At 41.9% G+C, this 15932-nt stretch overlaps 1 protein-coding gene across 9 annotated transcripts in view; it reads left to right on the plus strand.

Annotated features, from left to right (window-relative positions):
* LOC149207393 (metal transporter Nramp3-like) overlaps nt 1-15932 on the plus strand; it is a 405254-nt gene that overhangs the window by 61788 nt on the left and 327534 nt on the right. For all 9 annotated transcript variants that reach the window (XR_016252622.1, XR_016252621.1, XR_016252620.1 and 6 more), the window contains exons 2-3: nt 15344-15422; nt 15524-15564. Coding sequence is in view for 6 of the 9 variants with exons in the window: in XM_089395710.1 (XP_089251836.1) it covers nt 15344-15422; nt 15524-15564 (120 nt within the window). In the remaining 3 variants the exon portion in view is untranslated. The remainder of the gene's footprint in view (nt 1-15343; nt 15423-15523; nt 15565-15932) is intronic.

Raw genomic sequence — 15932 nt, forward strand, 5'->3', positions numbered from 1 at the left:
GTAGAGTTTCATGGAAATTTAACATGGTATTAGAGCAGAGATCGGTATACAAAACAACACTAGATTGACTAGTAAGTGGACAACATAGATCAAGCAAAAGGCTTGCGCTAGGGTTTGAAGAGCAAAGCAGTTCCTTGGATAACAGCATGGCGTTCCTAAGACTAAGGTCAGATCATAATTTAGAGGGAGCCTCAAATTTCTGTGCATGGAAGGAGCGAACATCAGTGGTGTTGGGAGATATTGGGGTGCTAGAGTTTGTGAAGCAGCAAACAGTGCCACCTACAGATGCCCAACAGTTGGTCCAACATTACGAGAATGACACCAAGGCAAGGAGGATCATTCTTGAGGGGGTTAGAGACTAGATTATCCCTCATCTCCATGGAGAGAAGATACCATATGGGATGTGGAAAGCCATCTTAGATTTGTATTAGGGTTCCATTGATGTCAGGAAACTTTTCTTGAAGGAGCAAAGAAGTATCCAGATGAGCAAAGGAGAGCCCATTATTACGTATCTTTCCAAATTCACTGAGGTTCAGAATGAGCTAGCTGGAGTGGGCGATACTATAACAGACAACGACCTTGTGAGTCTTGCACTCTTGGTACTTCATAAGTCTTGGGAGAATTTTCAGGATGTAGTCAGTGGCAGAGATAATATTCCCAACTGGGAAACGTTGTGGTTAGATTGCGTCCAAGAAGAAATTCAGAGAGGGATGAGAGCTGGGAGATCAGTTGTGATAAAGGACGTGAACTTTGCCCTGGCAGGCAAAGGTAGCAAAGCCAAGGGCAAGAAGGGCCAAGTAGGTGCTGAGTCTAGTCAGAAGGGTGAGAAGAAAAAGAAGGATCTAAGCAAGATCAAGTTCTTCCATTGCCATGAGTTTGTGCACTATGCCACAAAGTTTCCTAATTGGAAGGAGTCCAGTGAGGATCATGTGGCTGTATCAATTGAGATAGATGCGTTTTCTGACCCAGTTTGAGAAAGATTTCTCATTGATAGCTCTCATGGCAAGCTCAACAGACAATAGTGTATGGTATATTGATTGAGGAGTATCATCCTTCCATAGGACTAGGAACAAGAAGTATTTCAGCCATTTGAAGAAGGACATGCAATTTCAGATTGAGCTAGGAGATGATGGCATGTATGCGACTAGAGGAGTTGGTACTGGCAATTTTTAAAGGGAGTCAAGTAATCCTCTCCATCCCAGAGATGTCGTCTATGTTCCAGGCTTGAAGCAAAATCTTATTTTAGTAGCTACCCTTGAGGACGAGGGTTATGAAGTCATCTTCAGTAGAGGTAAGGCTTACCTCCAACACTTAGCTTTTGGATGTAAGAAGTAGATAGATGTGAGGATGAAGAATCTCTACAAGTTCCAAGTAGAGACAGGCGCAACCTTAAGCAACAAGGAAGTGCGCAAGGTGGAGAACTGATGGTGGAGGAGAGAAGAGTTCCGAGGGAGTTCTTAGAGCAAGAGTAGGTTAGAGTAGCTGAGAAGAAGCTACTTAAGATGGAGCCTTAGCTAGTATCACAGTTTGAATCTCGGCTAGTTACTAACTTACTAGTTGGGCCGACTAGCAGGATGACGAAGAGAGCCCAAGGCAAGTGGAGGAAACCACTTAGTCAGTGACTCCTAGTGTAGGGAGAGTTCAAGCCAAGTGGGCAGAAGAGTTGTTTAGGGAGAATCATAAGAGAATTAGAGCTCCCAGTACCACCTTCAGCTAGAGTAAGCAGCGACAAAGATACATGGGGTACATGGCACTTATGACTGAGGTGATAGACTCGTAGAGCATGGTCGGAAAGAACATGTCTTTAGATCCGATTCGACAGGAGAAAGTAGGGAAGTCTTCTAGTTCAGATGGGGTAGCTGCAACAGCGGATAACCAGGTAGTGTTGGAGATAAATCCACGTGGAGGAGATTCTTCCAGAAGTACCTTCCTCGCTAAGAGGGAGTGTTGAAAATGTAGTGAGGAAGGTCTTCTGGCTTGTGCCTTAGCCAGTGAAGACCTCGAATTATCTTTTTCTCAGTATGAGTGCGATCTCATGAGTTAGGCTTCAGTTAGGATGTGTTTATTTCCAGTTTACTAGAATAATCATCACGATGGCATGCACAGTGTTGGAGCTTCAGTTAAGTGGAGTCTTCATCAATTTGACTACAAAACAAGGTGGCAATTACAAGCTTAGTTAGAGAGAGTTACTCTTCAATTTTGATTGAAGGAAGAGCGAGTTAGATCTCCAATGTTGATTGGAGAGAGCGCGAGTTAACAACTCCAGTGATGATTAGAAGGAGAGCGAGTAACACTCTTAGTTAACTCGCTATCAGAGCTTGAGTTCTAAATTAAGCTAGGCCTTCTTGCATGGATCGAGGTTCCCCTATAAAGATAGGACGAAGGCACAAGTAAATTACAATTGTTTTGTGCACAAAGGTTTGTGTGACAAGACATAGCTCATGAGTATGGGAGAGAGCCTTGATTGTGGAGCGCAGGAATTGTGTCCTAAGAAATAGGGGTCACAAGTGCGCTAGGATTTAGGAGCTGGTTGTGCGTAGGGAGGAGCTGGGGTCCTAAAGAATAGGAGGTTGAAGTGCTCTGGAAAATATGGCTTGGAGTGCGCTAAGAAATAGGAGATCAACGCAAGGAATAAGGGGCTTAAGTGCACAAGGAAAGAGGAGAAAAATTGAAGCAAGGCAACAAGGTTTGCAGAGCAAGTCAAGGAGGCAGCAAAGGAAGAATTGTGTGCAGGAATCGAGATTAGGTAGTGATAAATGTAAGCCGAGATCAATTGTATCATTTGCGATTTGTGAGAATAAGCATAATGCTTTCTCAGAGACAAATTGCTTTGTAATACATCCAATTGCTCAATAATAATCAATAAAATACCGCAACAAAGAAAGCGGGTTTTCCCATTTGGGTTTCCTGAGAAAAATAAGTGTGTCAATTTGTGTGATGTGTATTTTATCTCTCGATTATTTTCTGTTGGTTATAGATTGTTAATAAAATTTGTATCTTGGTGAAAATAAATTTGGTTTCAGTTTTCAGTTGCCCTGTTTTCAGTTATTCATCTAAATAGTTGCAGAGTTTCATGGAAATTTAACAAGGGGTAACCTCCTTTTACAATGAATACAATGTACAAGACAATATTCGATGATACTATTACTAGGTCTCCTTCGTATGTATATAGGAGACAAAGGGTGCAATTATAATAAAATGTGACCATGACAGGTTCTAGCCTACATAATAATATTCGATGATACTAAGACTAGGTTTCCTTAGTATATATATAGGAGACAAAGGGTGCAGTTATAATAAAATGTGACCATGACAGGTTCTAGCCTACATAATAATATAGCAATAGAAATACAATCACTCAGTATCTATGGGTTAACATGGGGATTATATAGGGTTTAACACGCCCCTCCCCTTCAGAATTGTTGCCCTGAACACTTGATGTAATGTTCCTAAGTAGGAATGTAAGTGATATTAAGCAAATAAACTGTGCAGCAACATATAAAAAATAAAACACACATCAAACATCCATGAAAATGTTGCCAATAAGGAATTGCAGAGCCATATTATTAAAAATTTGCAGGCTAGATACAATATGAAATGGAATGGTGCACCTGGGCTTGTCCCAATGAACAAGAAAGACCAACCCCAAGTGGAAAAATAGCTGAGCTGAAGGCTGCCCAGCTGCTGCGCCACTCTGCACTGCGTTGCCCTAGTAAACAGCTGCCCTGCTGAACTTTGACTAGTTGGAAGGTGCTCAAAAACTGCCCAGAAAATTGTGTGTTGTTAACCCTAGACTCCTTGGACAAAACCCAAAAAAACCCAGAAGGGAATTTAGGTGGTTTTGACTTTGGATTTTCGACCTCCTTAGAGCCTCTCCCGAGCTTCGACTGCCAATTTCGACTTGCAGGAAACAACCTGCAAATTCTTCTGCAAACTCCTCCAAAATGCTGGTTTTACCTGTGCTATTCAACTCCTAACTCCCTGGATGGCTCTTGGCTAAGATCAACTTCTCCCCAAGTCCCACGAATTTGCTGCTGGATGGTCTCTACGCAGTCCCTCTGTCCAGGAATTCGACTGACCGCTGTGTTGGTCTAGCTGGCTGCAAATTCCAGTGAAAATGCCTTCTCTATGCTGCCTCCTCAACTCTTGGATCTCCCAGCAAGCAATGAATTGCCTTGCTGTCCTCCAACTCCTCTTGCGTGTTTTCTAGCTGCCCAGGAATATGCAGTTCCCTCTTTGCGTTGATGGATGAAGTGTGTTGTTGTCCCCGACTCCCTGAAACTCCTATAGAACAGCCTCCCTAGGGCAGGCACGGATGGTTCCCTGAAGTAGAGGTTGAATCTCCCGCGTGAGAGATTCGTGGCTAAACAGCCGATCGACTTGATAAGCAACAAAGTGTACAAGTGAGTGTTTGTTTGCAAATGTAGAAGATGGTCAAAAATGAGAGCTGATCCTCCTTTTATTACCCTAGGCCTCCTTAGCCTCATGTGGGCCGCTCCATCCACCCATTCGATTTCCCTCCAAGCACATCGAATGGCCAAGTTCGAATTCCCCATGTGGGTGCATATCTAGAAAGCTTAGAGAGTGTTTTTTGTCAAATAAATGAACATTGAATCAATGTTTTTTTTTTCATTTTCAGATTGTTTGCTTTCATTTCCTAGTCAAAAAATGGCACCTAGAGCAAGAGATCCTGCTTGGGCATATGTTGAAATGGTTGATAGTCAAATGCAATGCAAATTTTGCCATAGGAAAATTAAGGAAGGTCCTGGGGGCATTAATAGGCTGAAACAACACTTGGCAGGGATTAGAGGCCAAATTACCCCATGTACCTCACCAGAAATTGGGGAGATTAGGAAGCATTTGTTGGCCAGCTTTGAGAAATTTAAAGAAGATAAGGCTAGGCAAAGAGACATACAGGCTGAAATTGGGAGGAAGAGGGAGATACAAAAAATGATGGCTACCAACCCCCATTATGATTTTGAGGGTTCTTCCTCTATCCCTCAAACTGATACATCCAACCCTTTTCGATATGTTCCTCCCTCTTTTGGTTCTGTTCAAGATAAGGGAAAGGGTAGAATGAAAAAGGGTGATGTGACTATCAAAAGTTATTTCACTCCCTCCTCTCCATCAGATGCACATGGTCCTGAAGTTAGTAAAACTCAAATGCAACCCACTTTAGATGACCATTGGAAGAAAGAATTGAGGGAGACTGCTTGTGAGTACATAGCTAGATGGTGGTATGATGCTGATATCCCCTTTAATGCTGCTCGTTCACCATATTATGAGCCTATGTTTGATGCCATACATGCTGCTGGAAAAGGCTTCAAAGGCCCTACTATGCATGAGCTAAGGGGGTTTTGTTTGCAGAAAGAAATTCAATCCATTAATGAGTATTTGCAAGAGTTCAAGGACTCATGGGCAAGAACAGGGTGTACTATCATGTCAGATGGATGGACTGATCAAAGAAACCGTACCATCATAAACTTTCTTGTCTTCTGCCCACAGGGAACCATGTTTTTAAAATCAGTTGATGCATCTGATAAGGTAAAAGATGGCCACTTGTTGTTTCAGCTATTGGATCAGGTTGTTGAGGAGGTGGGGGTGGCTAATGTTGTTCAAATCATCACAGATAATGCCTCTAACTATGTTCTTGCTAGTAAACTGTTAGAGGAAAAACACAAGACCATCTTTTGGACCCCATGCGCTGCACATTGCATAGACCTCATGCTTGAGGATATTGGAAAATTAGATTGGGTCAAAAACACTATAGATCATGCCAAAAGCATAACAAAATTTATCTACAATCATACATTGATTTTGAGCCTCATGAGGAAACACACTGGGGGCAAGGATATTATTAGGCCTGCCATCACTAGATTTGCTACACATTTTTTGACATTGCAGTCTATGCTTTCCCAACATAGAAACTTGCAAAAGATGTTTTCCAGTGATGAATGGAACCAAAGCAATTGGTCTAACAAACCGGAAGGCAAAGAATTGAAAAGGAAAGTCTATGAAGAAACTTTTTGGAGAAAGGCAACAGAGATTGTGAAGCTCGCTGAGCCACTAGTTAAGGTGTTGCGGTTGGTGGATGGGGAAAGGTTGGCTATGGGCTTTATTTATGAGGCTATGGATCAAGCAAAGGAGCAAATAAAGACGGTATACAAGGATAGAGTGGCAAAGTATGGGCCCATTTGGGCAATCATTGATGAAAGATGGAACAATCAACTCCATCGCCCTATACATGCAGCTGGGTATTTTTTGAACCCACGGTATCATTATAAAGCTAAGGAGTTAGGAGCTTTGAGGGGGGAGGTCAGAGATGGACTGATTGATTGCATTGATCGCATGATCCCATTGGAGTCTGATCAGCTGGAGATACACCGACAGGTCACAACCTTCAGCAATGCATCAGGTACCTTTGGGAAGAACCTAGCAAAGATTGCAAGAGAAGCAGATGAGCCAGGTAAACAAAAATTTCAATTTTCAAATTCTTAATAGTTTTACTTTTTTTTTTAAAGTTTGTTAAATCGTTTATAATTTGAAAGTTAGATATAATTTGTAATTTTGTTGAGCTAACTCATTACACTCCTATGTTTTTTGCAGCACAATGGTGGGAGGCCTTTGGTGGCCATTGTCCTGAATTGCAAAGGTTTGCAATTCGTATTTTGAGTCAAACTTGCAGTGCATCTGGGTGTGAGCGCAATTGGTCTGTCTTTGAGAGGATTCACACAAAGAAGAGAAATCGTTTGGATAAAAAACGGTTAAATGATCTAGTTTATGTCCAATACAACCTTCGGCTCAGACGAAACCATTTGCTGAACAAAAGACCTGATTCAGATCCCATTGTGTTGGAAGACATTGATCCAACATCAGATTGGGTAGTGGAGAGTCGTCCAGCAGAGTTTGATCTTGATGAGGATCTTGATTTAGATTTAGATTTCGAGACATCAGTTGAACTTGAACATGCTGTTCAACTTCAGCCTGTTCAGTTGAATGCAGATCCCAATCCACCAGCCTCAGTCTCATAGCCAGCAAGGACTCCAGTTGTAGGTGCTTCCTCTGCTTAGCCACGACAGAAGCGCAACCACATATCTACTCTATCTCAGCTTGCATTTGCTGCAGTTGCACAACCTGCTAGTGGTACCACTTCTACAGTTGCAGTTGGAGATGATGATGATGAGGAGGAGCCATGGGGAGAGACGATGATGATGATGAGGAGCCATGGGGCCCCCTGTCTGACTCTGATGATGATGATCTAGAGATTGATCGACATGATCTTGGCTCCTCTTGCAGTAGCTACTAGCCAGTAGTACTAGTACTGGAGTCTGGTCACCGTCACAGTTTACTTTTATTGTAGAGGCCATTTCTAGCCTCCCTGGTTATGTGTTTTTTGTTTTGAGTCTTTGATGATGTATGGCAGTTGACTATGTATTGCCATTGGGTACCATTTTGATATAATAGATTGGTTCATGAGCCTGCTTTGATCATATGTTGTCTTCCATCTATATTATAATGCTGCGTGTTTGGAAACATGAATGAAAATCTTTAAAATTATGTTTAAAATCTTTAAAATTATGTTTTTTTATGAAAAAATAAATATTTAATGTATTTTCTACAATGACCGAGTCATTGAAATTGAGCTGGCCGAGTCATTACCGTTTCGGAGTCGGAGTCGAAGTCGATCCTCGGTCGAGTCGGAGTTTTAAAACTATGGCCCCCACATTCCACTAACTCCTAAATAAAGTTGAAATTGCCTCGTAGTTCCTAAGTCTAAGTGTGGGGTCCTCCTCCTAAGTCAAAATTGTGCCAAAAATGTGTAGTTGCATCCTGTGACTAATGTCTTTGAGAAGGGACATGACAGCCCTCCCCTCCCAAATGTTGCTTGCCCTTAAGCAACCTCAAAGCTGGGTGCTCCAATATGTGCTCACCTTCCCAGGTGGCATCCTCATCTGGTAAGTTCTTCTAGCGTACCAAGAACTCCCTGATGGTCCTGTTCCTCAGTGTCCTTTCCTTGCTCTGCAAAATGGCCTCTGGTTCTAACACCAAGTGGCCCTCATCATCCAACGGGGGTAGATCAGTTGCTGCCATCACCTGTTGTCCCAACACCTTCTTTAGGCACGAGACATGAAACACATTGTGGATTCTACTCCCCGGAGGCAGCTACAGCTCATAAGCCACCTCCCCAACTCGCCTAGTCACCCGGTAGGGCCCATACAAGCGTGGCTGTAGCTTCTTGGCTCCCTTCTATTTCAGCGTAGACTGCCTGTAAGGTTGCAACTGAAGGTATACTAAGTCCCCTTCAAAGTGCCTCTCTGTCTTGTGTCAGTCTGCATAAATTTTTTGTTGATTTTCGGTTGTCACCAAATTATCCTTGAGAGCCCTGAGGATATCTTGGCTCTCTTGGACATAGTCTTTGGCCTTTGGGGCCCGGTTGTCTCCAAAAACAATATCAGCAAAAGTCTGTGCATCATATCCATAAAGCGCACAGAAAGGAGTCTTACCAATAGACATGTGGTGCGTAGTGTTGTAGCAGTACTCGCCCAGATGCAACCACCGAATCCACGTCCTCTGCTGACCTATCATATAGTTCCTTAGGTACCCCTCCAACCACTGATTAACCCTCTCCGTCTGGCCATCAGTCTGAGGGTGATAACTGGTGCTAGGAGTGAGCTCCGTCCCAACCAACCTGAAGAGTTCTTGCCAAAAGCCACCCATGAATCTGTTGTCTCTGTCGCTCACTATGTTCTTGGGGAGCCCATGCAGCCTGAAAACCTCCCGGAAGAACAACTTGACAACCTGTGCAAACGTGTACCTAGTGGGGATGGCGAAGAAGTGGGCAAATTTGGTTAACCCATCAACCACTACTATCATGGCCACAATAAAACAAAAGAAAGCAAATCAAAATGCAAAAGATGCTCAGGACCGTGGGTAAGAGCTTAGCATGAGCTTTGCCTCCCTCATATTGCCATCCCCTGGTTCTTGAGCACTCTATGCTCCATTTCATCAAAGAGGAACCCTTGCATGTCCCAACCCCGATGGGCGATAAGCTGACTCATCCTAAGGGGGTAATAAAACTGCTATATCATACAAAGCAAGCTCTAACCCTTGAACTATAAGTTGTAATACAAGGAATAATCAAGAAATAAAAGGCACACAAGAAGGGTGGAAAAATTAGGTTGAGCTAGTAATTCATGCACCCACGAATGCTTGCTACTCACATCTATACACTTAGGGTGTGGACACCCTCATTAGTTGGTCCCCTTGACCACAAAGTATTTTCCCCACCATTACCACATTATCATACAATAATACCTATCAATTGAAAGGTGGACCAAGGAAATGTTACTTGCCCTTAGGGTTTGGAAGCACCTAATAAGGTTGACTATTAATTGCCCCATACCAAGGGAGAAAACACCTTTGTGAGAACTTGGTCTTGATTTTGGAAGGGGATTTTTGTTTGAAGTATTAACATGCCCTAAACATTCAAGTTTGGTTCACTTAGATGAATTATTGATCTTAGTCTATGATGGATGGTTGCTTTCACTAGAATCCATGTTGTTCTTTTTAGGTGGTACGACAACCCAGGCTTTGGGCATCTAGTCCGTGGGTACCCAAGCCCTTTAGAGAAGTATATTGGCCTAAGCTGGTGCAACATTGAGGATTGGAGCCTCCTGACAACATTAGAAAATGACACATGTCCCAGAGTACCTCTAGGACCCAGGACGTTGGTCTACTTTGACCTAGTTTTGAGGATTCTTCATGATGACACCACTGGACCCAATATGCCCCTAGGCTAGCCTTGACACAACTTGATGGGAAGGAGTTGATTCAGAGCCTAGATGAGGGTGGCCTCCCATTGAGTGAGTAGGGAGGGCTTGTTGCACTAGAGGAAGTCGTAATGCTGGAGAGAAGGAGGCATTATTCAATAATTGGAGACCCATGGAGATCACTTGATGGTGCCCCAACTGCCCTTGGGACCCAAAGTGAGATATTGAGGTGGAATTGAGGGCCATACCTTAAATTTTGGATCATTCGGGCATCTACACAAAGTTTGACACCTCATCACTCTTTTGCATGGCATTTGGAGCCTAAATTAGGAATGTTGTCAACAATTAATGAGGCTACAACTCGCACTTGTGGGAAAATTAGGCCTATTTTGTTGTTTGCAAATGGGTTGGCTTGTAACCCAAGTACATTTAAGGATCAAACTTGTTTTGGGGGGCTTTATAGGCTAAATTAGGAGATCTAATCCTCATATAAAGAGAGGATAGGTGGTGATTTTTGTGTAGCATTGGGAGGTATTCCCACATGTTTACAAGTCGGCCCAGGAAGAAGACAAGTCAGCCTAGAAAAAAGTCAAGTCAACTAGCCAGTGAAGGGACATGTTCCTTTGGTTGTCACACCCCCTTTGTGAAGTATAAAAAAGTTGTTGTGATGTCTCATTTGAACACCAACGAAGAGCAACTTTGAACAAAGAAGAAATCGGTTTTGGAGAACATCTTCCTCATTTCTATCTCTCTTGGCCACACATGTGAAGATGCTCTGAACGAGTTTTTGGACAATTTTGACTAGTGAGTTTGATCTATGTTTGATCGAGTTGACTAGAGTTGACTGAGTTGTAGTTGACCACTATTGGTTTGATCTATGTTTGATTGAGTTGACTAGAGTTGACCGAGCTGTAGTTGACCACAGTAGGGCTGCACATGTGGACTATTGACCGCAATTTGATCAGTCGCAAGCTGCACGTGCGGGTTTGACCGCAGGGCTGAAGTTGACCAGGTCGAGTTGATTGTAGGAATCAACTATTTGACTAGAGTTGACTTTTGGTTATTTTGGTTGGTTTGACTAGCATTGACTTGCTTCTGTTTTGTGATATCCCCAACTAAATAAATTTTGCTAAGCATAAACCAATTTTGCAATTTTGACATTAGAGGTGAATTTTGGTGACTTGGATAACTTAAGAAAAGTGGGTGGAGAAGACCCCACTTTTATTTTGGAGGCAAGGAAGGCCATGCACATTAGGAAAAAGGGAAAATCGAAATGTTAGTGGAATGTGGGGGCCACCAAGAAGGCCATTCGAACCACCAAGGGAGGAGGTCGAATTAGTGGAGAGTGGGCACCACCAAGGGAGGCTAAGGGGTAGGAATACTTAAGGGAGCAAAGGGAGTATTTCAGATCATCTTTTGTCTATCTTATTTCAGAAAATCAAACTCTCTTGGAGCTGTTGAGCACAAGAGCAGGAGTGCTATTTAGCACAAGAGTTTCAGGGGAAATTTCTCCCTTATTTAAGAGAACTTCGAGTGTCTCCCTTGTGAGGAAGTTGGGGAGTCCATTTTGGTTTCCATAGAGCTTCAACTACAGGAATTATTTAGTTCTGCGTACTTCCTGGGCGCAGAGATAGTTCGTGGGTCACAAATTGGTGCAACTATATTGGGTTGGAGGATACAGGGATTTGCAGAGGATTTGTCTACCTCGAGGCCAAAATTTTGGCATTACTTTGCAGGGCTGAAGTTGAGGAGAATCTGATGGCCGAATTCATCTATTTCTGGCAGTGCGTAGAGGTCACTGGGCAAAGCCTGTGCAGGGGTTGGAGGAAGAGGAGTTTGGAGGAGTTAGGGACTGGAGGAAAAAGGTATTTTTGGAGGAGATTTTGCAGGGATTCTGGAGGCATTTCAGTGGGGGATTTGAGGCATACAACAAAAGTGCATTTCCTGTAGTGCACATAACCAACCAAAGAGGGCAATTCACACTCTTGGTGTCTTCCGGGTCAGCTGGAACCAACCCAAAGCATTTCTGGGTTTTTGTGGGTTTGGTGAGAGGAGTCCGGGTTTAATTTTGCAGAATTTTCTGAGCAGGCTTTCAGGCAGAAATCCTTGTTTGATCAACAGACTAGTAGTAGAGCTTCTGTGCAGTGCGTACTACCAGTTCGGGCAATTTCCAACACTTGGGTCAGCAAGTTTCCACCTGGGTTTTGCATAGCTTGCATAAGCAAGCTTATGTTCCATTGTTCTCACTTATATTTATTTTGCTCTCCAATTTTAATAAAATGGCTCAGCTGTTTTGTTCATTTCTGCTGGTTTACTGATGTGGGTGTTTGAATTTTAATTTTTGCATTGCTATTCCTAGTTCTTAGCTCTATATTTATTGTTAATTCCTAGTAGGAGTATTACATGTTTGACCACATTTGACTGGTATTTTGACTTGGATTATTGGCATAGATTTCTAGACAAACTGCTAATTTCTAAACCTTGCTGAAGAATAATTTCTCCTAAGAAAAGTTGTTGGGTTTTCTCCCAAGATTGGGTTTCCCAAAGTAAAATTATTGCCTATATTGTGCATGGATTTCTTTCTATGATCTTTACTGTTTCTACTGCATTTACCGTTGAGATTTTCTGAGTATAATTATTCAATGATAGTAGAGGCATAGAATATTGTTTGAAAATCATTAGGAAGTAATTATCTGGCAGAAAATTGTATTCTGTTGCACTTTTCATAGAATTTTAACATGGTATTAGAGCTTTGTCGAAAGATCAGCTGTTGAAGTCAGTCTAAAAGATAACACTTAACTACTTCGTTGGATTTTTTATATCTTGTCAAAATGGTGCCAAGTCTCAAAGTAGAAGACATGTTGGATGGTGCTACCAATTTCAAATCTTGGAAGACTAGGATACCCCTTGTCTTGGAAGAAAATGAGCTTCAGAATCATGTGAAGGAAGTCACTTCATAGCCAGAGGGAGCCAAGGAGAAAGCCAAGTATATGAAGAATGAAGCCAACGCAAAAAGAATCTTGATAGATTCCATAAAGGACCACTTAATTCCACATGTTGCTAAGTTGAAGACTACCAAAGAAGTATATGATGCTTTGGTGGGATTGTACAAGAGTACCAACACTAACATGAAACTAACCTTGAGGCATCAACTCCGTAGTGTCAAGATGTCTAGATCAGATTCTGTTGTCTCTTATCTTATGAGAGTCTCCAAGATGAGAGATGAACTTAGAGCCATTGGATATACCATTGATGATACAGAGCTTGTTATAGTGACTTTTAATGGATTTCCTTCCTCTTGGGAGCCATTTGTTCGTGGAATTTGTGCACGAGAAAATCTGCCCAAGTTTGATAAGCTATTGTGTAATGTCCCTTCTCAATAAAATCTGCTAATAAAGTTTCACAATTTTGCAATTTTTGTGCCAAACTTAGGAGAAATGGGTAAAAATTAGAGTTTGGTGGGTTGTGGGGACCACCCTCAAGGAAATACGCACCCCTTGGAGGAAAATTCAAATGTGTGGAGAGGGAACAAAGGAGGGAGGTCGAATTAGTGGAATGAGGGGCCCACAAGGAAAAATAGAGGCAACAATTATAAATAGGAGATGGGGTGCATCATTTGGGGCCTTTTGACAATTTCATTTCTGAACCAAGTTGTTTGCTTGAGCTGTCCAGCCTTGCCAACATAGTCCTGCTTAGCACAAAGAGATTTCCGGGTGGATATCTCAACTCTTGCTTCGGTGGACCTGGAGTGCCACCCTAGGGGAGTTTCTTAGCACCTCAGTGAGTTTTTGGGAGCAAGGATCAGTGGTTTGTGCCCAGTTCTGCGAGTTCCAAGACGCAGAGGATAATTCACACTTCTTGGTGGAGCCATCTGGAGGGGAAGATAAATTCTGGGAAATTTGTGGCTGGTCTGGAGAGCAGACTGCTAAATTTTTGTGGTGGTTTGCAGCCTGGAGAGTGGGGGAGTATTGCAGAGAGAATTTCGGGTTCCTAGGGCCTGTGCAGACATCCAACTGAGCAAATTCGCATAGGCTTGGAGCAAGAGAGTCTTGCTGTGAGCAGGGGCAGGAGTTGAGAGGGAAAATTTGGGGAAGAATTTATGGGAGTTGGGGAGATTTTTTGGTGTCATTTAGAGGGGATTTACAGCTAAATTCCAGGAGTGCATACTGCCTTTCTCACTGGGTAATTCACGCTATTTTGTGGTTCTGTTGGTGGCTGTGAGTTGGGCAAATCCCTTTCTGGATTTGGTGGAGTATTTTTGGGAGAAGCTACAGCTGCATTTTCAGGTGATTCTCAGCATTTCCAGTGCAGCAGCAGTTGCCGCTTTCTGGGTCTATATAGAGAAATATTGGGCCGGAGTCTTCTAGCTCTCAGGGACACCTCTTCCACCTGGGTTTGCTCCAGCTTGCTTATGCAAGTCCAGGTGCACTTGTTCCTTGCCATATGTACTCCTTACAGTTTATAATTTAATAAAATGGCTCAACAGTTGTTCTAAATCTGTGTGGTGTGTTGTATTTCTGTGTTGTCCATAATTTCTCTGCTATTGTCTAGTGCATGCTTCTGTTATTCGCTGAACATTTCCAGTAGGAATATTACATATGGACTGATTGTGTCCAAGACGAGGCCAGATTGTTGTTCAAGAACAGTTCGCAGAGACCTCAGAATGAAGAAAATCAAGCACTTGCAGCTCATGCAAAGAAACTCAAGTACTGGCTACTATACAGCCGTATAAAGCAAGTCTTCTCTGCTGTAGGTGACTGATAAGTTGATAACTTGTCCCAAAATGTGGTACTGATATCACAGCTTCTTATTCTAAGTCCATAAAGATTGGTATGATGTTTTCCTTCCCATCCTCTGCCTCATGTACAATTTCTAACAAGCTTCCACCGTCTGTTGTGCTTTCAGGAGCTTTATCAAGTTCATGTATACCTTTATAACCCCTGATAGAATTATCAATCTCCTTGAATGGTTTAAGAATCTACCTTTTACAATAGTTTGTTCACGTGACCTTTCGTTATGACGATAATTTGGATCCATAGTCTTGAACAGTTCACTTTTGGTGCTGTAATATATTTCAAAGAAAGAATTTGTATTCCCAGCTTGCATGTGTATCATTCTTATCCCAATCACAAGCATGAAGTTTGAGAACTCGACGATGGGGATCTTCTACAAGTAAGCTGAACACCTTACTTGATTCATGATTTCTTCAAAATACCAATCACAATGGTGGGTAACATAACCCAACATCAGCTTGCTGAAGCTGTCATTTGATTTCTGGACTGATCCAGAAGCTAGGTGGCATTTAAGGATTTTAATCACTACAGTGATCTTATTGTTTATCCTTTTCCTTTTAAAATAATAGAAAGTGACCCTATGCATCTGAATTTGGGTGGAAAAGATTTATGTGGCAACTGTAATTCGATATATTTTTCTATATAGATCCTGCAACTCTTGAGAACTTGGATTTTCTGCATACATTTTATATGGATATAGATAGATAGATAGCTGGAAAATGTTGGTGATATCAATAGAAGAAAATCTTCATGATTATATTTTACTGCCCATCATTTCAGAAACATGGCTTGAGGAAGCTGTTTGCTTATCTTGGCCCTGGTTTTTTGGTCGCAATTGCTTATTTGGACCCAGGAAACTGTGAGTAGATATTATTACATTTATAATACTTTCAAAGCAAACAGTTTTCAAAATTCCCATATAGAGATTGAAAATAACTTTTCCGTGTACTTTCCTTGCAGTTGAGAGTGATCTTCAAGCAGGTGCACGCTATAAATATGAGGTAAATTTCTTGTTCTCTATAATTGAAATGTATGATTTGAATTCCAGAGTGAATCAACTGTATTCTGGAATAACTTGAGGAATATCAATTTTTTAAAGTGCGGCTAATCAGTGACAGTTGCCTCACATATGCTGGATCTATAATATGTTTATGAACTGGGGCACAAGATGACATTGTGCAGTCCTTTGTTATAGAATGTTTCTGATTATCTGTGAAAAGCATAAGCAAATCATTGTAATGGATGTGAGAGGTGTTTACAAGTTGCTGTTTGAAGTGCAATGGAATTATTCAGTTACAAACAACATTTCCAGCTGTTAATCATTGTTTTTTCTGAGAAATGTTTTGTTAGTAATCCATTTATATTTGAT

This window comes from Pinus tabuliformis, chromosome 1_2 (genome assembly GCF_031772625.1).
Source record: "Pinus tabuliformis cultivar Carrire ecotype Pingquan chromosome 1_2, CPIR1, whole genome shotgun sequence".
Classification (NCBI taxonomy): Eukaryota; Viridiplantae; Streptophyta; class Pinopsida; order Pinales; family Pinaceae; genus Pinus; species Pinus tabuliformis.